A 24,534-nucleotide genomic window follows, 5' to 3' on the forward strand; every position below is an offset into this window, starting at 1 on the left:
TAATCATTGTGAGCAATAAGAACTTGTATAGTTTATAAAATTATACAGATAGAGAAATGACTGTTATTGTTTATGTGAGCTAGATGTTAATTGTGTGTAATCAGTCCTCCAGGACAAATTATGAAGCTTATGCAAGAAAAGGGTAACTAAAACAGAAATAGAAGGGAGAACTGACCATGAATTCAAAGGTATCAAATCTCAGGGTATGTTATGTAATTACTAAGCAAAAGAAGTAAGCAGATTTCAACATTTTGACATGGAAAACCAATAAATAAGATAAAGAGGAAAAGTGAAGCATGAAATGAGCTGACACAAAAGGAAATGGCTACAAGTAATGTTGACATGTGGATACATGCTAATGAAATTCACTGATAAAGTGAGAAAACATCATTAACACAAATAATTAATTATTACCAATTAGAATTAATACTAAAAGAGCCTATAGCCTAGACTAATAGAAATGAGAAGAAAATTTCATTTATACAGAAACGTGTAGTTTTGTGCTTGGACAAATAACAACACTATGTGGTAGAACCTCAACAGTTTGACATGACAGAAGAGGAAAACAAAATATACTCATCAAAGTCACAATTTTTATGAACTGCTGACATGAGGTAGTTTTGAGAAAAACAAATATAAGCCTAAGCTGCCCTCAAGAGATCTGTTTTCAATAGAGGTATGAAAATATTTTTGCTGTGTAAGATCTCAGTGAAACTTCATCTGGAATATTGTATTACATCAGAAAATTTCAATGACAAAGGAGAGAAAATATCAAACACAAATATCACTAATATTGAGATGACAGGACTCAGCACGGTAGCAAGTATAGTTAAGAGGTGTTTTAACCAGTTTTTTCAAAATAAGGAGTATGAAATTAGGTTTCATACTTTGGATCTCACGACGGGTATTTCTGCTGCTTTTAAGTGACGCAGCAAGAATGCAAAAGGTCAAATGATGTTTGTGTGTAGTCATGCAGCAAAGGATAAAAATCAGCCGACAGGAACCTTATAAAGTTCAACAAAGGGAAATGCAAAGCCCTGCACTGTAGAGGAATAACCCAATGCACCAGTACAGACTGGGGACCAACCAGGTGGAAAGCAGCTTTGTAGAAAAGGCCCTGGGGATCTGGGTGGACAGCAGATACACCGTGAGCCAGGAATGTGCCCTCATGGCAAAGAAAGCAAACATCCTCCTGGACTGCATCAAGAAGAGCATTGCCAGCAGGTCGAGGGAGTTGATCCTTCCCATCTACTCTGCACTGGTGAGACATTTCTGGGGTCCCAGTACAAGAGAGACCGGGACATACTGGAGTGAGTCCAGCTAAGGGCCATGAAGGTGATCAAGTGACTGGAGCATCTGTCATGCGAGGACAGTCTGAGAGAGCTGGGACTGTTCAGCCTGGAGAAGAGAGGGCTCAGAGGGATCTTATCAGTGTGTGTAAGTACCTGGTCGGGGGAGCGAAGACGGACCCAGACTCTTCTCAGTGGAGTCCAGCAATAGGACAAGAGGCTACAAAAAGGAATACAGGAAATTCCATTTAAACAAAAGAAAAACACTTTTTTTTTCTTTTGTGAAGGTGGTCAAACCCTGGCACAGGTTGTCTAGTGTCCTGGTTTCAGCTGGGATAGAGTTAACTGTTTTCCTAGTAGCTGGTATGGTGCTATGTTTTGAGTTCAGTATGTGAAGAATGTTGATAACACACTGATGTTTTCAGTTGTTGCTAAGTAGTGTTTATTCTAAAGTCAAGGGTTTTTCAGCTTCTCATGCCCAGCCAGCAAGAAGGTTGGAGGGGCACAAGAAGTTGGGAGGGGACACAGCCGGGACTGCTGACCCAAACTGGCCAAAGGGGTATTCCATACCATTATGATATCAGACCTAGTACAGAAACTGGGGGGAGTGGGGGCGGGGGATTGCTGCTCAGGGACTAGCTGGGCATTGATCTGCGGGTGGTGAGCAATTGCACTGCGCATCATTTGTACATTCCAATCCTTTTATTATTGCTGTTGTCATTTTATTAGTGTTATCATTATCATTATTAGTTTCTTCTTTTCTGTTCTATTAAACTGTTCTTATCTCAACCCACGAGTTTTACTTCTTTTACCAATTTTCTCCCCCATCCCACTGGGTGGGGGGGGAGTGAGTGAGCGGCTGCGTGGTGCTTAGTTGCTGGCTGGGGTTAAACCACGACACCTAGAGAGGATGTAGAGTCTCTGTCCTTGGATACTCAAAACCCAGCTGGACACAGCCCTGATGAACCTGCTCTAGGTGGCCCTGCTTTGAGCAGGGGGGGTGGACTAGACAATCTCCAGAGGTCCCTTCCATTCTATGATTGAGTGATTTAGTAATCTTTAGTGAATATACATTGTAATCCTAACAATTGCTACCAAAACCCAATGAATTAGCACATTAGCATGGAAAACATACAGAAGGTAGCAGAATGCATTCAACTGCGAACAACAGATTTGTTACCCATCCAGTTTGTACACCAATACCTAATATGAATTAAATATATTCAGGATTAAATTTAAAAAACACTCGTAACACTAAATAAGTATGCTCTATCAGTTAATTCATTAGTAAAAGACAAAAGCAGCACTAGACCAAAAACTGTATTAGTTCTTTGGAGAATAACATTGTAAGTTTCCTCTCATGAGGGGTTTGCTCTGTTTTGAATCCCAAGATAACTTTAAATATTCTAACTAGCTTTAATACACAGCTGAAAATAAGTTCCTGGGCTTTTCCTAAACTGGTTTAACTAGTTTTTATCACACCCTTATCATTGAACCATAGTAACTCAAATTAGAAAACAAATACTTCTAATTGTATTAGTTACTGCTCATACAAAGCCCTGGTTTTGAGCTTCTGTAGAACTGTATCTTTCGTACCACAGCACATACAGAAGTAAGTTTGCAAATTCCAGCCTGTATTACTGTGACTGGAATGCACTGTAGCTCGAGGATAAGAGCTGTTAATGCTGGTAACATTGTAAATACACCCTTTATAAACACCTCCTTTAGGTATGGGTGTTAACCCCTATCAGCATGAGCACAGATGAAATATTACGAGTGTTAGTTTGCTGAACAGAAACTGCTTGTGCGCATACTTCCAGCAGCACAGAAAGTAAAATTTGTATTGACTAATCTTTTCATTAAATGGGTTGTGTTTAGCAAGAAATAGAAGTGAGCATCCATATAGCCCTCACAAGTAGCTACCTTGTGGTAAATACATGCCTTCATTTATGCAAAAAAACCCCACCCTTCATAATATGTCCACAGCTGACTGAAATAAAGATACATGACTACTCTTTGTGAGGTATATAGTGATGAAGTTATGCACAGAGAAACAAAATTTCTATATGAACACTGTGTTCCTGTAGCATGGCTGTGATTTCTAGTGCTACTTCACATTTTTGGTCTGGCACTTGTCCTCTCTCACTTCTGCCAGTGACACCTTTTCCAGTTTCCAAAGCAGGGAGACTGGGGAACCTAGGCCAGGCAGTGGATGCAAAATTAAAGATTTCTATGAGTTGGTCAATAAAAGGCACAACATTCTTACAACTGTTGGCCTCGCTCAAAATTGGAGAGACGCAATGAAGTAATCTCTGGAAGATTCCTGTGAATGAAATAACCTGCTAATATTGCTTAGAAACATGGACCAATTTAAAGACATGAGCTGGATCTCTTTTTTTTTTTTTCCCTGATTTTGAGTATGTAGGCATTTGTTTCATACTCTCACAGATAACAAACCAGGATCTGGCCTTGCAGGCACTTGTAGTTATTTACCTATAGATTTCTATAAGCTTCTATAAACACTACCTCTTTGTGTTGGATAATAGCGTTTCAAATTCTTTTTTTTTAATATTAGCTAATGCAAGTCTATGTTGGGTTTTTTAATAATTTATTCAGCATTCCCAGACTGGAGCACTTTTGTGTTGATATCCTCTCAGTTTTTCTGGTGATGAAAAATTCACAATGCTACCTTGAATAACAAGTTTGGTAGGTTCTTTGAGAAGCAACCATATGTTACTACATCAAAATGCAAATGCATCATGATACTATGATGTTTTCCTGCTGCTAAATAATTTAGGAGGGATAAATTAATCGTGACTTTGAAAGAGTAATCTGGAAAAAAACCAGATCATTATGTCTCACAGTATCGCCACAATTTCTGAGGCTCTTGAGATCCTGAAGAAGTTTTACAGTGCTGTGAACTCAGCTGTATCATTGCGATACTCTGCTTTACGAAGTCATTTTGTCCTAGTGCAGTGTAAGACTGATCCAGACAGATAATAGTACGTTGCAACATGTTGGTATTTGGAGTTCACTGAGCAGAACTGTATACTTCACCGATGATCAACACAAACTGACAACAGTGTGCTATGAATACTCTGTATTTATTTTACATTCTGATGGCATCTGAAATAATTTTGTGATACTGTGCTCTGCTGTGTTGCCATTAAGTCAGCTTGTGGTAATGCACATATCTGATGTATGATGATGGCACGGTGACCTTTTCATCAGAGGTACGGAGGTCACAGAACGCACAAAAATGAAGAAAATCTATGACTTTCATGCTGTACTTTGCCACTCAGTTAGAGACCACACTGATTAGGTATTTTCAGCCTACAGAATACATGCTTGATAATTTACACATGTATTTTTCTGGTTTTCCCCTATTCTGCCAAGAAATTGGGTTTACAATCCTGATACCAACATGCTTTATTATTATTATAATCAACAATTTATATTGAGTGCATCAGTTAATGCACTGTCCTTGCATTATAACTTACCATTAATGAGCTATGACAATCATCAGATGATACGGCATTTATTATAGACAAGGTTTAAAGCCCCACCATTTCTTAGCTGTTTTCAAAAATGAGACTGGACAAAATACACTGCTGTGCCACATTGAAATATTACTAGTAACTTCCCCATTACTTCCATTTGGTGTCACAGCCACATTTTACAAAGTGACTTCTGAAAAATGCAACCGTATTTAACTTCCGTAATAATCTGAGGACTTTAATTTGCATATACAGAATAGGGATATTTTAAAAATAAATTTTCTGAAGAGTTCACGTGCACTGACTGCAATTCTGCGTCTGCATCTATCTGCTACAATGGACTCTTCCGTACTGGGGAATCTGAAATGAAAAAGCTTCATCCCTGTAGTCAGTAAGGCTGCCTACCGTGTGTCAGGGTTTCACTAGAACCAAAAAGGAAACGTTGGTGCTGTAATAGTGTACAACGAAGTAGTAAAACCCTTCAGCAGGAATGTGGGAGATTTGGACTCAAAGTCTTTGCACTGCCTGAGTTGGTTTTCCTATATGGCAGGTGATCGGATCATGCTTCAGCTTCAACGAGCAGGTATTTTCCGAGGAATAGCGTCTTTGAAAAACTGTCCACTAACAGTTATGATAAGGAATTACGTGATTCCAAGTACCGTGTGAAGAAGTACTTAGGCACTAGGTTTAACTAGTATGGAGTAGATAAACCATGAGAATACACATCTTACAATAAGGATAAAATCGTTATTGAATTGCTGCAGACTATGTGAGCACAGCTCCCGTTCTCATGGCCTGGATTAGGCAGAAGCCATTCTGAAAAAGTAACACGCAGTTGCATAAGCAAAGACTGTGTTTACAACAGTTCTCATATAATACTTCATATGCACCATAATCTGAATTAATACGGGTTGTGCAAGCTTATATAGGGTGTTTCCTAACTTTTGAATGCCTTTTTTTTTTTTAAGCTGATGCATGTCCATCTGTGCAATATTTAGTTGTGAAACAAACGGCATATGGTGGCAGGACATGGCCTAATGGCAGGTTTCTTTATGGCCTAACAGTATTTGGTAACAAACGGTGAGGTAAGTGCAGCGCAATGATTTCTGCAGCGCAGCTAGGACGTTTATCAGGAATACGCTGGCAATACTGACCTTGCGCCTCTAACACTAGGCGGGGGCCTCGGGCATTCGGTTTGCAGGTGCAAGCCGCTACAAGTTTCTCCAGCGTTGCTGCTGTGGCGATGCCGGCCTAGTGGGAACGGCCCGCCTCTGCCCGAGACGGTCCCCAGCTCCGCTCACCGCCGGCTTCGCTTTCGCGGAGGCCGCGGTTGCCCCCGGTAGCCCCTTCTACAGCCCCCGTTGGTTCTGCACCTTCTGGCCGACTTCAAGCGGAACCGACTTAGCGTCTCCACGCTCCAAAGTTTTAGAGTCCTAACAGAACACAAGCGACACCACCGCGGCCACCGGCGGGTCGGCGGGCACCTCTCCCACGCGTGGGAGGCACACGGCAGCCATCCCCGCGCGCGGCGCGGCGCGGAGCCTCCAGCAGGCGGGGCGGGGCGGGCTCCCCCGGCGGCGGTGGAGCCGGCTCCGCCGGCCGCCCCCGCCTAGCCTGGCGGCGGGGTGGGCCGGAGGCGGCGCGGCAGAGGCCGGGGGAGAGCGGGGGAGCGGTTCCGCGGGGGATGCGGTTCCGCGGGGGATGCGGGCCGGCGGCACGGCGGCCCTCGGCGGGGGGGGGGGGGGCGCGCGCGAGTCCCCGGCCGCCGCGGAGATGGGGGCGGGGGCGCGCGCGCGGAGTTGAGGCCGCTCCCCCCCCCCCCCCCCCCCCCCGGCCGGCCCCCCGCACGCGCCCGGCCGCCCCTCCCGCCGAGCCGCGGCATTGGGTGGGGCTCCTGGCAGCCGCCAACCCCCGGCGTCCTCGTCCCTCCGAGCGGCGGAGCGAGGAGCCAATAGGCGGGCGGGTAGCGTGTGCGCAACGGCCAACGGGAGCGGCTCTAGTAGGACCGCTGCCCGAGCCCCTCAGAGCGGCGGGGCACGGCACGGCGTGGCTTGGGCGGAGAGGCTCGGCTCGGCGGGGGACGCCGCCCGGAGCAGGTTAGCGGCCGCCCGAGCCGCGGCGGGCAGTCGGGGCGAGCCGCTCCATCCCCTCCCGCGGCCCTGCGAGGGGGGCGCGGAGGGAGCCGGCCGCCGTCGCGCGTTTCCGGGAGGCTGCCGGGGAGGGGGGCGGGGGGGGGGAGGCGCTGGGGACGGGGAGCTCCGAGGCGCGTCGTGGTGGCGGGCAGGCGGGCAGGCCGGAGGCGCCTTACAGGCGGGGAAGCCCGGTTGCCGGCATCGATGCTTAGGAAGGGGGGGAGAGCCCAAAGGCTTCTCCGAGCGGCCGCGGTTGTCTCGGCGCCGCCGGGCCGCGCTCTCGCGTGGGCGAGGCCGAAAGCCCCGGAGTCCGCGGCGGCCCGCTCCGCCAGCCGCCGGGCCCGGAGCCGGCGGGTACCACCCATCTCCCCTTGCTCTTTCTCGCCCGCCCGCCTCCCTCTCCGTCCGCTCTGCCCTCCCGTCGCTGGATGGGCCTCTTGCGGGCAGCGGCGCGCCGGCTCTTCCTGCGAAGCAGCTCCGGCTTCTCCCGGCTCCGACCGTACTGCCGCGGTAGTTCCCCTTTCTCGGAGCCCGGGCGGTTGCGGCTAGTGCAAAGAAAACACCCCAAGTTTCTCTCCCGCTTAGAAGAATGTATGGGGAGGGGAACCGAGGTGGTCTGTTTCTTCAAACGGGAGTCCCAGTGCACTGGGTCCGTGCATCGGGAAATAGTAGAGGAGACCTGTGATAGCTCTTGGTGTGTGCAGCAGCCCCTGACTCTGGGTAGAGGCTTGGACTCCTTGTGGAGCGGGAGCCGCGTGGGTCCACAGAAAGACTTTCTGGAGTGAAGTTTAAAGTGTGCCTAATTGCAGAGATGTGCTGGTTGGTAGCAAACTTGTAATTGAAACCAGCTTGAATCCCATGGAAATAGAAACCTTTAATTTCATTTAACCTACTTCACAGCTTTAGCAGCTGAAAGTTTTTGTTATTTTAATAACTGTTTCAATAATAATTAAACCAGAAGTGGAACACGTAGGAGTTTTACAATCTGTGACACCCATCTGTATTGTAGCAGGCTAGAATTTCTTGACCCCCAGCTTCCCTAATTTGTGTATCATATCTGTGCTTCATAACTGAAATACCATTTTTTCGGCAATTTGGAGATTATGCATTAGGTATATATTTCTAGGATCTTTACTCTTCCGTTTTTCTACCCTGTTTTTGGACCTTCCTCTCAAATATAGGTGGCTTAAAAATCAGCCATTTCCCCACCCACAACTGGATATGAAAGATTGACTTTGAAGGTTTTTTGTTGTTGGTTTTTTGTGTTTTTTTTTTCCTCCTAGCTCTTGCAGAACTGTAAAGCAATATGCCAATCTAGATCTGTAACTTTTTATTGCAAGTACTGAGTCTTTATTTATTTACCTTATGCTGGACTGCAGGTCTAATGAAGCTTTACTAAAGACAATTTTAATGGTAAAAGCACAGTGGGGCAGTTGTTTTGCATTGAGTGTGGCTGTCTAATGTAGAGGTATGTTTTGGACATAAGTATTTTTCTTTCCTGTAGTTACAAAAAACCCAACCTGTCAACATCTATCATCCTAAGCAACTGGCAATAAAAAGTTAGCATTGAAGCAAAACTGTAACTTTTATAATAGCAAAGGATTTCTCCTCATTTGGTATTCAGTGTTCCGCAGACTTTGAAAATGTACAGGATATCTACTAGCCAGATGTGAGCAGAGAGCATCATTAAGTGTCAGTTTTATAGTGCAACTCCTGACAGTATGCCGTGATTCTGCTTAAGAGAGTCATCTTTGAAAGTTGAAGTAACAGATGTCTTGAAATACCTCTACTAGCACTTCTCCTGCAAATGGGAGAATCACTCCATCCATAGAACCTCTTAGCTCCTGAGAGGCCAAACTGAATCTCCTCCTGACTACTATAAAGCAAAGGGTCCTTTGTCATCTTCCTGCGTCTGAGTTCTAGCTCTTGTAGGATCTCACAGTTCCTTATGAGCAGCGTGCTTCCAGTGCTTGGAAGGGGTGTATGATAAACTCAAATGGTTATACAGCAATTTGAAAGTTTAAGCAAGTGCTAGAAAATGTGTTAGATGTCCTTGAAGACATAGCTGTATCATTGCAGTGATTTCAGGTTTGGCTAGCTTCTCCAGCCAGAAATTGTGTCTTGTGTGCATGTTTGGGTTTTTTGTCACAAAATACTAAGGTTTGAGGAGGGTCTATGTTCAGTACAGTATACCTGTTACTTGTCTGCAGAAAGCTGAGCTGCTAGGTAACTTAAAGGAAACAAAAATTTCTGAAGAGGAACCAATATCATCAAAACTTGTACTTGGTTAGCTTAGTACTTTGTTTGTACCTGGAGGACTTACCATCATTTAACGGCTGGGCATGGTTAGTACCTTCATGTACACGCATAGTGTTTCTCCCTGTTGCTAATTCTGAGCCTTGCAGTAATACAGTCCTCCAGCTATGCTTTATTTAGCCTCAACACGTTTAAATTTTGGAAGCCGCAAACAGTCCTAACAAATACTGTCTCTCTGAATAGGCGAAGTATTCCTATTTGCCTTTTTTTTTTCCTTCTGAGTGTCTTCAACTCAGGATTTACAGTGAGGCCCTTTTAATAAACTGTTCTTTTTTGTCTTTGTGTTGTGGTTTAACCCCAGCCGGCAGCTAAGCACCATGCAGCCACTTGCTCACTTCCCCCCCACCCAGTGGGATGGGGGAGAGAAATGGGGAGGAAAAAAATCCCTCACGGGTTGAAGTAAGAACAGTGTAATAGAACAGAAAGGAAGAAAATAATAATGATAATATTATCATTACTGTCACTTTATTATTGTTATTAAAAGAATTGGAATATCCAAAACAAGTGATGCACAGTGCAGTTGCTCACCACTTGCTGACTGATGCCCAGTTAGTCCCTGAGCAGCGATCCGCCCCTTCTGGTCAGCTCCCCCCAGTTTATATACTGGGCATGACATCACATGGTATGGAATACCCCTTTGGCCAGTTTGGGTCAGCTGTCCTGGCTGTGTCCCCTCCCAACTTCTTGTGCCCCTCCAGCCTTCTTGCTGGCTGGGCATGAGAAGCTGAAAAACCCTTGACTTAGTATAAACATTACTTAGCAACAACTGAAAACATCAGTGCGTTATCAACATTCTTCTCATACTAAATCCAAAACATAACACTATACCAGCTACTAGAAAGAAAATTAACTCTATCCCAGTTGAAACCAGGACACTTTGTTAAGCGTTTTCCCAACTTTCTCAAAGAATGTGTGGTGTACCTATTACTTTCTTCCTTTGGGTGTGGTTAGAAAGACTATGCTTAGTAGATCTTCCTAAGATGCCATTTGGTGTTGGTAGCTATATATCACTGCATCATGCCAACCTTTTCATGTCATTGTTCAGCTTGATGTTTGTAAATTTGTAGGGCTTCTTGTGCAATAGGCATAATTGATAGATCCAAATAATACATCTGTTGGTGTAAGATTGGAGCCCTTAGCATCTACATGATCAGTATCAGCTACAGCAGTGGAGTAAATACCTCTGCTTTTCTGAGAAGGAAGAGAGAGGCTTCGTGCATCCTGCTTAATTGGTGTTCACTTCTATTTGTCCTGTTTGTAGCACAGGCAATCTGTTAGTAGAACTTGCTTTAACTATGTATGTGTTTAAGCTATTTTTAAAGATAAGAAAGTTGTGAAAATGGGCTTTTAATTTTTTCACAGGGTTTTGTTCTACATGTATTGAAAAAAAGGAAAGGTAAACTTGTGTGGTTTGTGGTTTTTTTTTTTTTTTTTTTCCTTAAATGAGGTGATTAGGCTTCAAGTACAACTCGATAGAGCAGTTGTCAGATGAGTTATTTTTAGGTTTCAGAAGAATTGTTGGGAATTTCTGCAGGAACATAATGGGAGAGGAAATATCTTTATTGATTTGCATTGGAAAGCCATTGAATTGCACCATGTAAAGGTGTTATATTTTTTGACTGTGGTTTTGCATGAAGAATTTTGAAATGGCTCACCTAAACATTAAGGAGTCATGTTCTTGGCTGCAGCTGTGGAGGACTTGACTGAAGATTTTAGAACTCTTCCTTAAAATTAAACTCTTTTTACAGCTGTTTGACAATCAGCTCACCAGCTGTGAGCATGCACATGGGTGTCCTTTACTACAAAGGCACTAGAAGTTGGGATTTGGAGAACCATGATCAAGGGCATTTGAGGATTTTCTTACAGAAGTCTAGTTAGTGAATTAGTAGTAAACTTTCACATGTATCTGTCAAATAATGCTCCCCCTCACCCCTACCCTGTAAATCTTAAACCACCTGAAACTCTTCAGTTGACAGGAGCTGAGAGGATCAGCAAAGTTTGTCATTTTGGATTTATTTTCAATTGTAAAAGGTATGGGAAAGAATGGAAGGAGTCTGGAAGTGTTGATTCCTAGGATTTCAAATTCATTGTGTAATGAGTGCTGTAAAATGTGACTCAAGCCTTCTAACTCTGTAATAATATACATTATTTAAAACAAGGGAGGAATGAGACTTGGGATTTTTTGTTCTGGATGACATATTCTGATTGTAAATGCTTTGTTAATAAATTTCATAATATGTGCCAAGGCAATTCTAGTAAAATACTAGCTCAGATGGCTTTTCTTGTCCTTCTGATGTTTTGAACAGAATGTAATTGCAGGTGCAGTTTTTGGGTAGTTAATCTTTGTCCTGTCTGATCAATATGAGGAATGTGAATCTGGGTTTTAATTACCTAGGTTTGTCTCTTAACAGTGAAACTATGCAAAATGATGAGCCACTTGAGTGTTGTTTGTTAGACCACCCCCCCCACGCCCCCTTCTACTTGGTGTTTGGCTTTCCTCTCCCAGCAAAATGACAGTATCACAGGAACAACTGGAGCAATAATCATCCTGCTGCTGCTAAGGCTTTTCCTGGTGATAACCTGGACTGGATATCAACCTACTCATTTGAAGGCTAAATTGATGCTTTTGGCTTATTTTCTTAATGCAATGAATAAGAATTGAGTGATCTTGTAGCTTTAGCAGTTTATGTAGTAGTCAACTGTGAGTGTTACTCTTATGTTGTAGGTAGGTTCCTCAGACAGGTTTTGTTCTCCTTTTGGGGTTAACTTGAGTCATGATTTATGCGGCTACCTTGATAAACAGTGAGGCTTTATCTTGTAATCCTTCTGTAACCAAAAGCACAAGTGAGATTTCTAATGCAGATTTCTAATTAACTTGGGTAAAATGATCTGGAACTATGATCATGTTCAGCAAATCTTGAATCTGCCTGCCTCTTGTTTTCTTAAAACTTGTTTGAAAGCTCACTGGATATAAGTGTTAAACATGTTTCCACGTGAACTGGAGATGGACTATAGTAAATGTTCTGACGTGGTATGTGCTTTACTGTAATAGCTTAATTCCTGAACTGATCTATGCCTTCTGTGCAACTTTGAAAAATGAGGTTAATTATACCAAAAGAGATTTTTTTTTCTTCAATGTGCACTTGAAGACTAAGCTCAAACAGTAAACAATTCAGAAAAACATCAACTTGCAACCTAATTATAAAGGGATAGTAAAAACCTTTTACTTTGTTTTAATTCATTTTCAGAGGAGGGACTTACTATAAGAGAAATGTAATTACAGCAAAGCAAGGGGCCACTCTAGTACTTTGTAAACAGAATACTTAGTACTCAGAAGTAATTTCAAAGTCATCTGATACAGAATCCCTCTGAATAGAAGCATAAGTGAATGGAAGTTGTGGTAAAAATCCAAATTTTGGCTGAAAGAAGGTATGTGAACATGTGGTTACACAGATACTTCTTACATACATGCATCGAATACCTCTAATGACAAAGTTCTGCTGAGATCAACTCAACAGTGGCCAGGTCAGGTTCCCTGCTGTAAGGCTAAGGGATTAGAAGAGGTTAAAGACTCCATGATTTCAGGCACAGCCCTGACTTCAAAGTACCTTACTTTCACAAAAGTGTCTTAAAATGGAAAATGAAATAGTTTGTGGGTTGGGCTGAGTTCTGCTAATAAATTCCTGGGTGGTCACAAGTTAGTCCAAATTCACCGACTTCCTAAAGCAATCGAGTGAATACTGTGCTTGTTTTTTGTCATTGTTGTCTTAAAGGAGGTTACAAAACTACTTCAATGTCTGGTATCAATCTCGATTTTAGTCTCAAAATGCTGTAGTGCTGTTAAATAGTTCATACGCAGTATTGGTTAAGTCTCCTCTAAATCAATTTAATAATGCTCTTTACCTTGAATGTATATATTGCCAGAGGTAGTAGTATATTCAGGAGGAATGTAACTTGAGGAGCATACAGTCCAGGAAAAACTTTCAGTGTCTAGCATATTTCTGTGGTTAAGAATAGTGAGGAGAAGTATTGTTTTTTTAAAAGCAAGTCTATTTTATTTGTGGACATAAGTTATGTAACAGTTATGTAAACTTTGACCTAACTATATTAGTTACTCTAACTGGTATTGTGTTTCAATAGATAAATGATTTAAAGTGGACAAATCTTTTCATTGGTAGTAGGTTAGTCTCTTTGAACATCTTCAAGATTGAAGAATATAACTAGTTTGACATGTCTATTCTTATTTTTCAGAAATGCTCTAATATACTGAGTGCTGGCCACAAGTTGGGCATATACCACATACAGCTTTGGGTCTTCTGGTGGCTTTTATACTGCAGTTGTGATGACTTAGGTATAATCTTTTGGATTTATTTAGTTTTGTTGCGATTCACTAGTTTGTAGAGATCATCAGTAAAGGCATGTTGGTATACATGAGAGAACTTACTATTACCTGGAATCCACTCCAGTTACTTGTCTGGAAAGAGACTAGTGAGACACTTAACCATCTGGCATACTACCAGGCATAAGCCAAAGACTGGCTAGCTAATATTAAATTAGTGGACCCATTTTGATAGTTCTTCAAAACTCAGTTGTTCTAATTAGCTTCCAAACCTGGCAATGTGTTTTCCAGCTCCTGGAGATGTGTTAAATTTTCTTGGTAGGTTTATCCTGCAGGGGACTGTGGCTTATAGCTAGTAAAGAAAATGACCTTGCAGAGAGTAGATAAGAATGTTGATGAAGTCTAAAATGTGGATAAGCTTGTCTTTCTGCTAGCTGTGGGAAGAATCACAAATCTTCCATGTGATTGTGAAGTTTGGAATGGCTATGCTTTAAGGTTAGCTTACACCAAAAGCAGTTTACAACAGGAAATACTCTGTTCCATCCTTTCAGTCTCTACTCATATTCTAAATCAGTATCTCTCACAGATAAGGTTTCTCAATGGGTATAACCTTGGACCGTGAAGACAAACAAACTGTCATCCTTTGGTGATATGCTAGATAGGTATTGTCCAAATAGGGCAGATCATTGACCCTTGTGGTGGTTGAAAATGTGGACATTTTGCTGATAGCATTCATTGATATACTTTTGTGGAAGCAAGGCACCAAATGAAATGAGACATGATATCATGATATGACCCAGGCTTGTCTTTCTGGCAGTAACCTTGTTTAGATGAGTTAAATATTACTTCCTTTGTTGCCTGAATCTCTCCAGTTCTTAGATTTTTTTTTTTTTTTTTTTTTTGGCTTGCTATAGTGTCCTTGCAATGTGGCAATTGAAGCTCTAGATGAGGTACTTCTGTAATGATTTGGATGCATGCATGTGTGGTGTTTAAAAATATTTGGTGCATTCAGATTTGATGTCTAGATGGACTTCATCTCCTGAATATACATAAACAAAGTGTTTCTTCCACCTTACTTTTAGACTTATTTCCATTGTACTGCTGCTAGTACTGGGCTCAAGCTGTCGGAGGGAAAGGGAGAAATTAGTTTGTCAGGCTGTATTTTTGCAGAACTTTGTAGCTTGTTGCTGACGCTTGAGAGGTTGGGAAATACATGTTTTCTGTTTCATGTGAGTGATAATCTCAATATGACTGAATTTGGAGGGAGCATGTTGTTGACCTAATGTTTGTCAGTGATAAACTAGAAAACAGACCATTTAATCTCAAACAAGGACATCCATGCACGCTCTTTCTAGTTGCTGGATTTAGCATTTAAACGTTCAGTGGAACTGCAGCAGGCTTTCCTGGCACTTGGAAAGCAAATCTTTAAGCATCTTGATCTGTGTTTGGACAAATCTGAGAATTGATCTTTTTCCTGTTGAAAACAGGATTGTCCTTGTTTCGAGAGTTGGAGACTTCTGTTTGAAGCAATGAGTTAAATATTGCTGCAGTAGCTCTGAAGGCAAATAGAGCTGCCGTTGTTTGCTCCATAATAGCACTTGCTCAGCCTCGGACACTAGAATATTTTACAAGATGGGGAATGTTGGCTAGGGTCCTGGAGTGTGGGGTTTTTTTTACTGAAGTGCTTAGGAGCTCTAGATTAATCAAAGGACAGCACCCTTCAAATAAGCAGTATCTTCAAAGTGTCACCATTGGTTTAGCCCTGAACCTGTGAGTTCAGAAGTATCCTAGCATCAGGTTCTCTGTAGCAGCTTAACAGAAGCTTTCTCTACCAAAGGCTGTTTGTCCCTACAAGTCATCTGGTAAATTTGATCATCCCTGTTCTAGAGAAAGAATTCTTTACAGAACTCTTACTAATCCTTTCAACAGTCAGTTTTCTTTTTTTCTTGACTGTTACTACCTACTAGCTTAAAAAGTAGCTACGATGCAGGGATTCAGATATTCCAAAGTGTGCATTAGACAATTTTGTATTTGATAGGAGTTATCTGTCTGCATGTTTGAAGAGGCATCTGTCACCAGATATCTGGTGGAAATATGTATTGCTGGTAAATAGCTACAATTCAGCAATTGCAAACATGCAACAAGTTGCACTCTAAAACTAGATAAAACGATTGCTGACACTTAAATATCAACCTTAAAATGCTAAATTTGATTTTCCTATGTTGTCTTGGAAGGTAGGTATTTTTTTTTTCTGGACCTACTCCAGCTTGTTACATGTTGGTGGCCAAATTAAATTTCCACTGGGAACCACATATTTCTTAACTGTTTTTTTAAGAACACTGTACGATGTAGTTCTTCAGTAATTTGCTGCCACAAAGAACTTTAACATATTACCTGTGTTACCTTTTATGCATGTGAGAAGCCTCTTCTGAGTTTGAAATCAGGAGTTGCCAGCAATGCTATGCTAACTGCCATGTGGAGATGCGTTCTCAGAGAAGGCAGGGAAGGGTAGGTACAGAATGGGAACACTCTTTCCCTTTCCTTAGGTTGAGATGTCCTACTAGAAGGGCTGAAACATAGGCTGCTGATTTCAGACTTACTTTGTTCACACCTAGATTCCATACATGGTGTTTACCCTTAAGTCAAATTTGGTGCTTCTAAGCAGTTCCCTCATAATCCCAGTGTTTATTGCTGTGACTTTGGCAGCAATGTGTGATTCTGAAAAGGTCACCAGCTCTGTTTTCTAGCTGGAATATTCTACAGGAATGGAAGTAGAAGACAAACTTAGTGTGGAAAGTTTTAATGAATAAAGTCTACCAGAGGCTAGTTGTCAGAGAGCAGTGTAAAGGAAAATGGTGTTGAGAGTTTCTCAAAGGAAATGTTTCTGTTGATCCTTTTAAAAAAAAAAAAAAAAAAAAAATTAGCCTGCAAACACACAGGTGTTGCTGCCTCTTAAGTGTGAATGCAAGTATTTATGTATGTTCGTGCTTTTTAACTGAACCCATTTCATCATTATACTTAATCATAGCTTTGCATCTGGATATTTTGTAGGTCTGGTATTCTGTAAGAGTTTCAGGAGAATAATTATATTATTTTTTATCTGATATCAACCTCATACTCAAAGGAGTATGGTCAGAAATAACCGAGGCAGGAAACTTTCTGATCTATTCTGGCTTCTAGTTTTCTTCACATTGCATGACCCTAAATATTGTCAGATTTTTCAGTTAGCTAAAAAGCTGGACCATAGCAACACAGGTATTTCCACTGGCAGCATAACTTTTTTCATTGTTTTAGGTTTTAGAAACGGATGTTGGACTGCAGCCCATGTACTGGGTGTTGTAGTAAGGTTCCTGTGTTTATGTAGCCAGAGGCTTTCTCTGCCCATGTGAACAGGCCTCCAGACTGAGGGTATACAGCATTATGTCAGAAGTAGTATTAAGCCTTCCTTTGAGGAAGGGCAAGTGAACTGATGGTATTAAAGTACTGTCATAGAGTCTTAAGGGGTAAAAAATATGAATTATGGTTAGGCAGGTAAATTAGTAACAAGATTATGTAGGAATCATAACAAAACTGGATCTTGGTGACAAAATCGGTGCAGTAATGATTGCATGAATTTTCTCTTCCCTCTTTGAGGGAACACAAGTCTTATATGTGGAAGCAAGCATGCAGATTGTTATGAGAAAATGGAGCTGAATGGTGTATGCAAAGACCAGGAAAAAAAAAGTTATGAGTACATATTTGAATAATGGAGCATTAATTGTGACTTAGAGCCACAGTGGAGACAACAGGCCTGTATCTTACATTGAACAGGAAAAAATGACTCATAAGCATGCTGTATCTTGCTCTCCATGCTTTGTTGCAGGAGGTGTGCTTTGAAATTTGCATTAAAGTCTCTTAAATATGTGGCAAAAGTGGTTTAACATAAATAGCTTTTTCCCTTCATCCCCCTTTTTCAATCTCATCAACCTTCAGAGAAACAATTTTGGATGATGTGCTGCGGCCAATGGAAATAGTAGTGCTTGTTCTGTTCTAAACTTGCTACTGTATCCCATTACCAGTTTTTAGATGCCTTACTAGTAAGTACAGGAGCAAACCTTGTCAAAGAAGGGAGTCAAAGTAAGATCTGGACTGTTGGACCAAAAAACATAAGACTTTGTACCCAGACTGCTGAAACTGGGGCTTGTGCAGGTGACAACTCATTTCTGGCAAGTAATCACTTAGAGCTTGTTCAGAGGCTTCATTGTGATATAAGCACATGAAAAGCACAGCACAGTTGCTTTAATATGACAGGTACTTGAGATGTAGATAAGTGTTCCAAAAATATTTACTTACTTTTCAGGCAAAAAGTGCAGATTAAGCCTGTAGTTGTTCACTCCTAACAATACACAAGATGATGGATCCTTGTTAAGTTCCTCCTTGCAGTAGCCTGCTGTTTCAGAAGAACTAAGCATATTTAGAAGTTACATTCCTTTATTCTTGGGTGGTAGGTGAAGAAAGGCTCTCATCCTGTTTAGGTATTCAGTGTTGTGATTCTTACTTGCTTAAGAAACACTCCATCTGTGTTTAAGGAGACTCGTTTTTGTTGGGTTTTTTTAGTGTCATGTTTTTATGGAATCCGTCCCTTTTGGTAGTATTTTGGTCATAACGGTTTGTGTGTGGATCTGCTATAGGAGACTAACTAGATTTTCACTACATCAGCTTATTTTTATAAGTCTAATTAGAAAGGTTGATAAAACATGGTGGAAGTGTATCCATATTCTACAGTAAAAGTAAGCCGTTCAAGGGTTATGGTAAAGATGTTGGTGTATTGGATCTAACAGAATGGCTTGAAGTTAGCCTGAGGCACAGGTTGAGTTCTAAAGGTCGTAAAGGTCGTGGTCCAAAGAACAAATTAATGTGAGAAATAGCAGTATATTTGTCCTTAGAAAGTCTTCCAGTATCTAGAATTAGACATAATTTCCAAGTGGTTGATTAAGGGAGGGGCAAGAAAATTCTCATAGCTAACTTCCTAACTGAAGCAAAACCTACAACACTTTTTAGCTTTGTGCTGGATTTAAGTAACAATCCCTTGTGGCTAACTCAAATCTTTAGTTTGTGTGAGAATTCTGATCACTTATTTGGGGTAAAAAACCCAACAGATTTAATTGATGAAAAAGTTGGAAACCTGTACAATCTGTGGAACTGTATGGTTTTTTGTAATCAATATAAAACCAGCAGATCTCATACCAGGCAGCTGACTATACCTTCTCTCTGGCCTAGCATAATTTGTAGGAAGGCTCAGCCTAACACTGTCAGGGGTCTTTGCTGACACAGGCAAAATACCAGCAGGGCCAGCAATTGGCAGATGCCTGGCTCCCTGTCTTCTGTCAACATATTTGAAGTATCTACTTGTGATTATATTTTAATATGACCTTTAGTTAACGTGGAACAGCCACTTAGGGTGGTAAAGGACCATGCACATAGAGGTAAAAATAGACTGAAGTTGAGCTGTTTTCCTAGACTGAGTGGGTGAGTGTCTAATTCCTTAAGACACTGTTAACAGGGACAGTTTACAAGAGGATCTGGGATTACTGTAGTGACCCTGTGGGACTCTTTTGGAATGTGGTGAAAAAAAGACATCTTTACTAGTTATAGGTAAAAAAAAAAAAAAAAAAAAAAAAAATAAAAAACCAAAAAAAACAAACCCTGCTGTTAAGCATTTCTTTCAGGTATGAGACTGAATGTTTGCATCTGTGCCATTTATTTATATCTTCTGCAAATCTGAACTCTAGAAGTTCTTTAATATACTTCTTTTTTTAACTTTTGTTAAGGTCATAATGGTTTCCATCCCTGAATACTATGAAGGAAAGAATGTCCTCCTGACAGGAGCTACAGGCTTCATGGGAAAAGTGCTTCTGGAAAAGCTGCTCAGATCTTGTCCTAAAGTGAAAGCAGTGTATGTATTGGTAAGACACAAAGCAGGGCAGACACCTGAAGCACGAATAGAAGAAATTACCAGCTGTAAGGTATGTGTCATGCTCACAAAGTACATTTTTGTCCTTCTTTATAACATTCCCACTTCATTTTGAAAACAACTTTGGTTTATCTAAAGCAAAATTTTGTTGTTAAATTTTTATTTTTTTAATTCTAACAGAAATATAAAATCCAACACCTGGCAGTGCTTCTATAGCTGGTTTTCAAGCTGTTAGTCTCTAGCAAAGCCAGTAGTGGAAAATTATCCTGTGTTTAATTCAGGAGGAGGATGTTCAGCTGTAATGCAGAATTGAGAAGAAAAACACCCGAGTTAAAACTGATAGAATATATTATCAAATGCAAGAGGCAGTGTGGGCTGAGAGTTGTAAGATGGGATTGAGACCCTTCTTTAGATCTCAAGCAAGTCACTTTTTCTTCTTGGTGCCTTATTTTCTTTTCTGTAAGATGAGGCTTAGTACTTCCTTTTTCTTGGTTGTGCTATTGGATCTACCAGTAAGCAAGAATGTGATCTCAACAGGTTGTTTAAATAGCTTATGTTTGTAAACAGAACAGAAATGTTTGTCGTAATAGATTCTATTACAGACTTGTTAGTCGTACAGACTATTACAAACCTGTGACAATGAAGGAGAGGCACTGAAATTCTGTGCTCTGGAATTATCAAAGTGCCTATGTAAATAATTTTCTGTTCAAGCACTATTTGCTGTACCTCTAAGAATTGCAGAGGCTTTAAATGCTGTCTTGGCAGCTTTGTCCTTTAAGGTGAACTTCATGCTTGGGAAATCAGTTCAAGACCTCTATCACTGGAGATGTCCCATATTCTCACTATAACATTACCACTACTACTACTTTAGGTGGTGACACAGTGAGCTGCATTAGCTCACAGTTGAGTTGAAAAATATCTACAAAAAAAAAAAAAGTATTTTTCAGCTGGACCTGCAAGCTGGTATGCTCACACAGCTATCAGGCTACTTGTTTTTGCCAGTGCAGGAGAAGCAATGTGAAAATAAAGAAGCTAGGAGAGGGACCAATCTGTTTGGTAGCAGTACAGGCTTAAATTACCTTATGTGTCGTGAAACTGCACCTTTAGGTGACTTGATTTATAGTTGAAAATGAATTAAATTCCCTACATTCTGTAAGGAAATGTCTTTTAACTATTTGCATTTGGTATAACTACATGCTTGGAGGGGAAAGAAAAAGTACTGCTGTGATTGTAATACATTTTAATTGACTTGTGTTGAAGCAGTTGCTAAGATATTGGCCCCTGTGCAATTAAGAAGAGGGGTCTGCTCTGGTGAAACTTTCAAGTATGTTTTATTCCCACAGTACTATTTTGCTCAGGAAAAATTGCATACTAATGAGTGTAAATGAGGTGAGGCAAGAATTTTATCTGTGTGTGTTAAGCCATGTGGCTAGAACCCAGTTAATTATGAGAAGAATATATGTTGGAATACAATATGGGTGAGGTTTGCTTTTTGGTTTTTTTGGTGGGTTTTTTTTTTTTAGTAAGAATAGTTGAACACCAATTTGATAAGATTTGATCAGATGTTCTAACATGGTGTACAGCCTTTAACCCTGCTTTTTTTCTTTCAACTAGCCAGAGAAACAATTTTTTTTAATTTGGAAATTCCTCAAAACTAGCATAATTCCAGGATAGCATTTCTTAAATCACTAGAAATTTTTAAAGCTTGATGAAAGCTTTCTAAACCTGAAAACCAACATGACTTGGGCAAGTCTGTAAGAATTTGAATAGTTATTACCAAGCTTGGAAAGTGGGCAGACTTTTCCTTTTCCTTCTGTTGAAAGAAAAGAGATTGCAATATTTAGTCTGCTACTTAAAATTTCTTTGAGTCCTGGTGTCTAATAGAGACCATTCCTTCTTTCTTCTGATACTCATAGAGATCTGGTTTTAAGGATCAGGATGAGTATTAAAAAAAAAATTAAGTGTAAATTGAAGTCTTATTACCTTATATACAACACATGCAGTACTGCTTTCACTGTGTGGGATAAAGTGTGCACAGCTTCATCATTGACTTCAAGGGAAGTCAGTAACATGTTGTTGTAATATTCCGAACACACTTTTCTAGCTTACTGATGATTTTTAGAAATAAGGAGGTATAACTCTGTATAGGCAGAAAATGTGGGGGTTTTTCTTCACTTAAATGAAATGTGTATCTCATCTTCACTGGCTATATTACTTGAATTTTTAGTTCTGTTTTTTTGACAGCTCTTTGACAGGTTGAGAGATGAGCAACCAGACTTCAGAGCAAAAATAATAGTAATTACGAGTGAACTTACACAGCCTGAACTGGACCTTAGTGAACCAATCAAGGAAGAACTTATAGAACGCATTAATATTATATTTCATTGTGCTGCTACAGTCAGGTTCAATGAAACACTAAGGTGAGTCTAAAATTCTGTATACTCTGGTCTGGTAAACCAATGGTACTCAAAGGGAGGGTGTAAATCAGGTGTCTGTGCAATCTTGCAAATATTCAGCCTGTCATGCTACTTCATGTGCTCTGATATTTGCGTGCTTGGTCAATTTCATGATGCTCCTTAAGGCAGTAATCTTTTCCCTCAAACTTATTTTAAGCTGTTGAGTTTTCATTTGCTTTTCTTAAGACGATGGAGGCATATTATATAGACCTGCTTTGCCAGAGGTTAGAATCACACTATTTAACATGGAAAAGTTCATATATTTTTAAATCTTTAGGTAAAAAGACAAATCCATTATTAGCACTTCGAAACTAAGTAAATTATTCTTGTAGTTTTGCTATAGGTCCTTCAGGTTTTGTGTGGTGTGTTTGTGGGTTGTTTGTGGGGGGGGTGTTTGTTTGTTTGTGGGGGAGGGGGTTTGTTTGTTTGTTTAACTAAATCCCTGTGCCTGAATTTGAAGGTCTTTTTGAAAGGAAGCTGTTGAAGAGACTAGGGAACATGTTGCTATTCTGAGTCTTCCTAACATCATGTGTTGCTCTCATCTCTGGGATGGGTAGAAAGGATATGAATAAGCTGTAGCTATATGTACTGTGCTCACTAGTAATGTTAGAGCTTTTTTCCTAGTGTGTAAAAGGGAACAGAAACTATTCCTTTACCCTCCCTTGTTAGAAGGGGAATGCACATTTTCAGAGGATAACTTTTTGGCAAAACGGTATGTGGGGGAAGTTCTAGCGCTTGTTCTCTACCTGATGAACAAACAGGAGATTAAATATTGCTCAGCTTTCTCCATGTCTTCAGAAAGTCCTTCATTAAGAAGGATGGAGGTTTGCATTGGAGGGAGTATGGAGAAGTAGATGCACAGGGAGAAAGTTGAAAAATTCCATGTTGCACAGAGAATCTATTAAGGAAATACTAGAAAGGAGTACCAGAAGCAAGAAAGGATTATATTGCTTTTTGGCAAAAACAATTACTTGATTTACTGCTGAAACACTGGAATAAATATCCAATTTGGGTAAAACGACTTTGTGAGAAATAGCTCCAGCTTTTGGGAGGGGGTGGAAGTAAAGCAACTTTGAGATAAAACGCTTCTCAACTCAGATTTTTTTTTTTTTTTTTTTGAGTTGTTACAAAGGCTGGCACTACCTTTCTAAGAACGTTATTCTGTTTGCTGAAACATCATAAGGTAGCCTGTGTTTATCACTGTGTTATGATCCTGAAATGTTAAGGAAATGCCAACCTGACAAAAGCCCAGAGGGAATCTAAAACAATTTGAAGACTGGTAGAATGGGATCTTGGTACAAGCCTCTGGCAGTTTCTGCTTTCTTGGTGGGCCCAGTATGTTTAGCAAAATAGAAAATGCGAGCATTTCTTAGGTGCTCTGGCATCAACTCTTTCCTAACACATATGCTGGAATGCTTGGAGGAACCTTACAAATCCGAAGACCACCTAGAGCAGCCTTCATCACATATTTAACAGGAATAACTAATGTAAAGTTCAAAATACTTGTCTTGGGGCCAGTGGTAGGGATACAGTCAAGAAAGCAAAATACTTGGGCTTATATTGGAACTTTTCGTAAATTGTACTTGCTATACACTTCTGTATTTTAGTGGTGCATACAGCTCTTATGAACTCCTTCCTTTGACTTCTTAAAAGAGGAAGTGTAGACTGAGAACAATACTTTTATCTTAAAAACCCTTTTTTATTCAGCAGTAACATTTTTCCATTGATGTTAATTACTTTGGGATAGTGGTCCCCCTCTCCTGTACCCCCAATGCTTCAGTAATAATGGGTGATAAAGCAGTCTTAAACTTGGTGATTATCTGGGGGACACACACCAAGATTTTTATTGTTAACGTAACACTTTATTGCAAAGACTTTGATAAAGCTTTGTTTAGCTGTATTCTTGAAACTTAGTTGATTGGTACACTGTATACAAGAAAACTAGTGCCCATAGTAAGTTTTATAGGCTGGAGAGAGAATCTGAATTACATAAAATTCTGGTGGGTTGACCCTGGCTGGACACCAGGTGCCCAACAAAGCTGCTCTATCACTCCCCTCCTCAGCTGGAGAGGGGAGAGAAAATATAACAAAAGGCTTGTAGGTCCAAGATAAGGACAGGGAGAGATCACTCAACCAATTACTGTCACAGGCAAACCAGACTTGACTTAGGGAAATTAACTTAATTTATTGCCAATCAAACCAGAGTAGGGTAATGAGAAATAAAACCAAATCTTAAAACACCTTCCCCCCACCTCTCCCTTCTTCCTGGGCACAGCTTCACTCCCGAGTTCTCTACCTAATCCCCACCTCGGCGGTGTGGGGGGATGGGGAATGGGGTCTGGGGTCAGTCCATCACACATTGTCTCTGCTGCTTCATCCTCTTCAGGGGTGGGACTCCTCACATTCTTCCCCTGCTCTAGCGTGGGATCCCTCCCATGGGAGACAGTCTTCCATAAACTTCTGCAATATGGGCCCTTCCCATGGGCTGCAGTTCTTCGTGAACTGCTCCAGCATGGGTCCCTTGCAGGGTCACAAGTCCTGCCAGCAAACCT

General features: G+C 40.9%; 1 protein-coding gene across 5 annotated transcripts in view; it reads left to right on the plus strand.

The window, feature by feature from the left end:
* The first annotated feature begins 6,743 nt into the window (after positions 1 to 6,743).
* Positions 6,744 to 24,534, plus strand: part of FAR1 (fatty acyl-CoA reductase 1) — a 41,694-nt gene continuing 23,903 nt past the window's right edge. For 4 of the 5 annotated variants that reach the window (XM_030039573.1, XM_030039575.2, XM_030039576.2 and 1 more), the window contains exons 1-3: positions 6,744 to 6,882; positions 19,384 to 19,578; positions 21,771 to 21,946. In XM_030039573.1, coding sequence (XP_029895433.1) covers positions 19,390 to 19,578; positions 21,771 to 21,946 — 365 coding nt within the window. In that variant the 5' untranslated portion in view covers positions 6,744 to 6,882; positions 19,384 to 19,389. Of the gene's footprint in view, positions 6,901 to 19,381; positions 19,579 to 21,770; positions 21,947 to 24,534 lie in introns of all 5 variants that reach the window. The other variant, XM_030039574.2, reaches the window with a different exon arrangement.

This window comes from Aquila chrysaetos, chromosome 16 (assembly GCF_900496995.4).
Source record: "Aquila chrysaetos chrysaetos chromosome 16, bAquChr1.4, whole genome shotgun sequence".
Classification (NCBI taxonomy): domain Eukaryota; kingdom Metazoa; phylum Chordata; class Aves; order Accipitriformes; family Accipitridae; genus Aquila; species Aquila chrysaetos.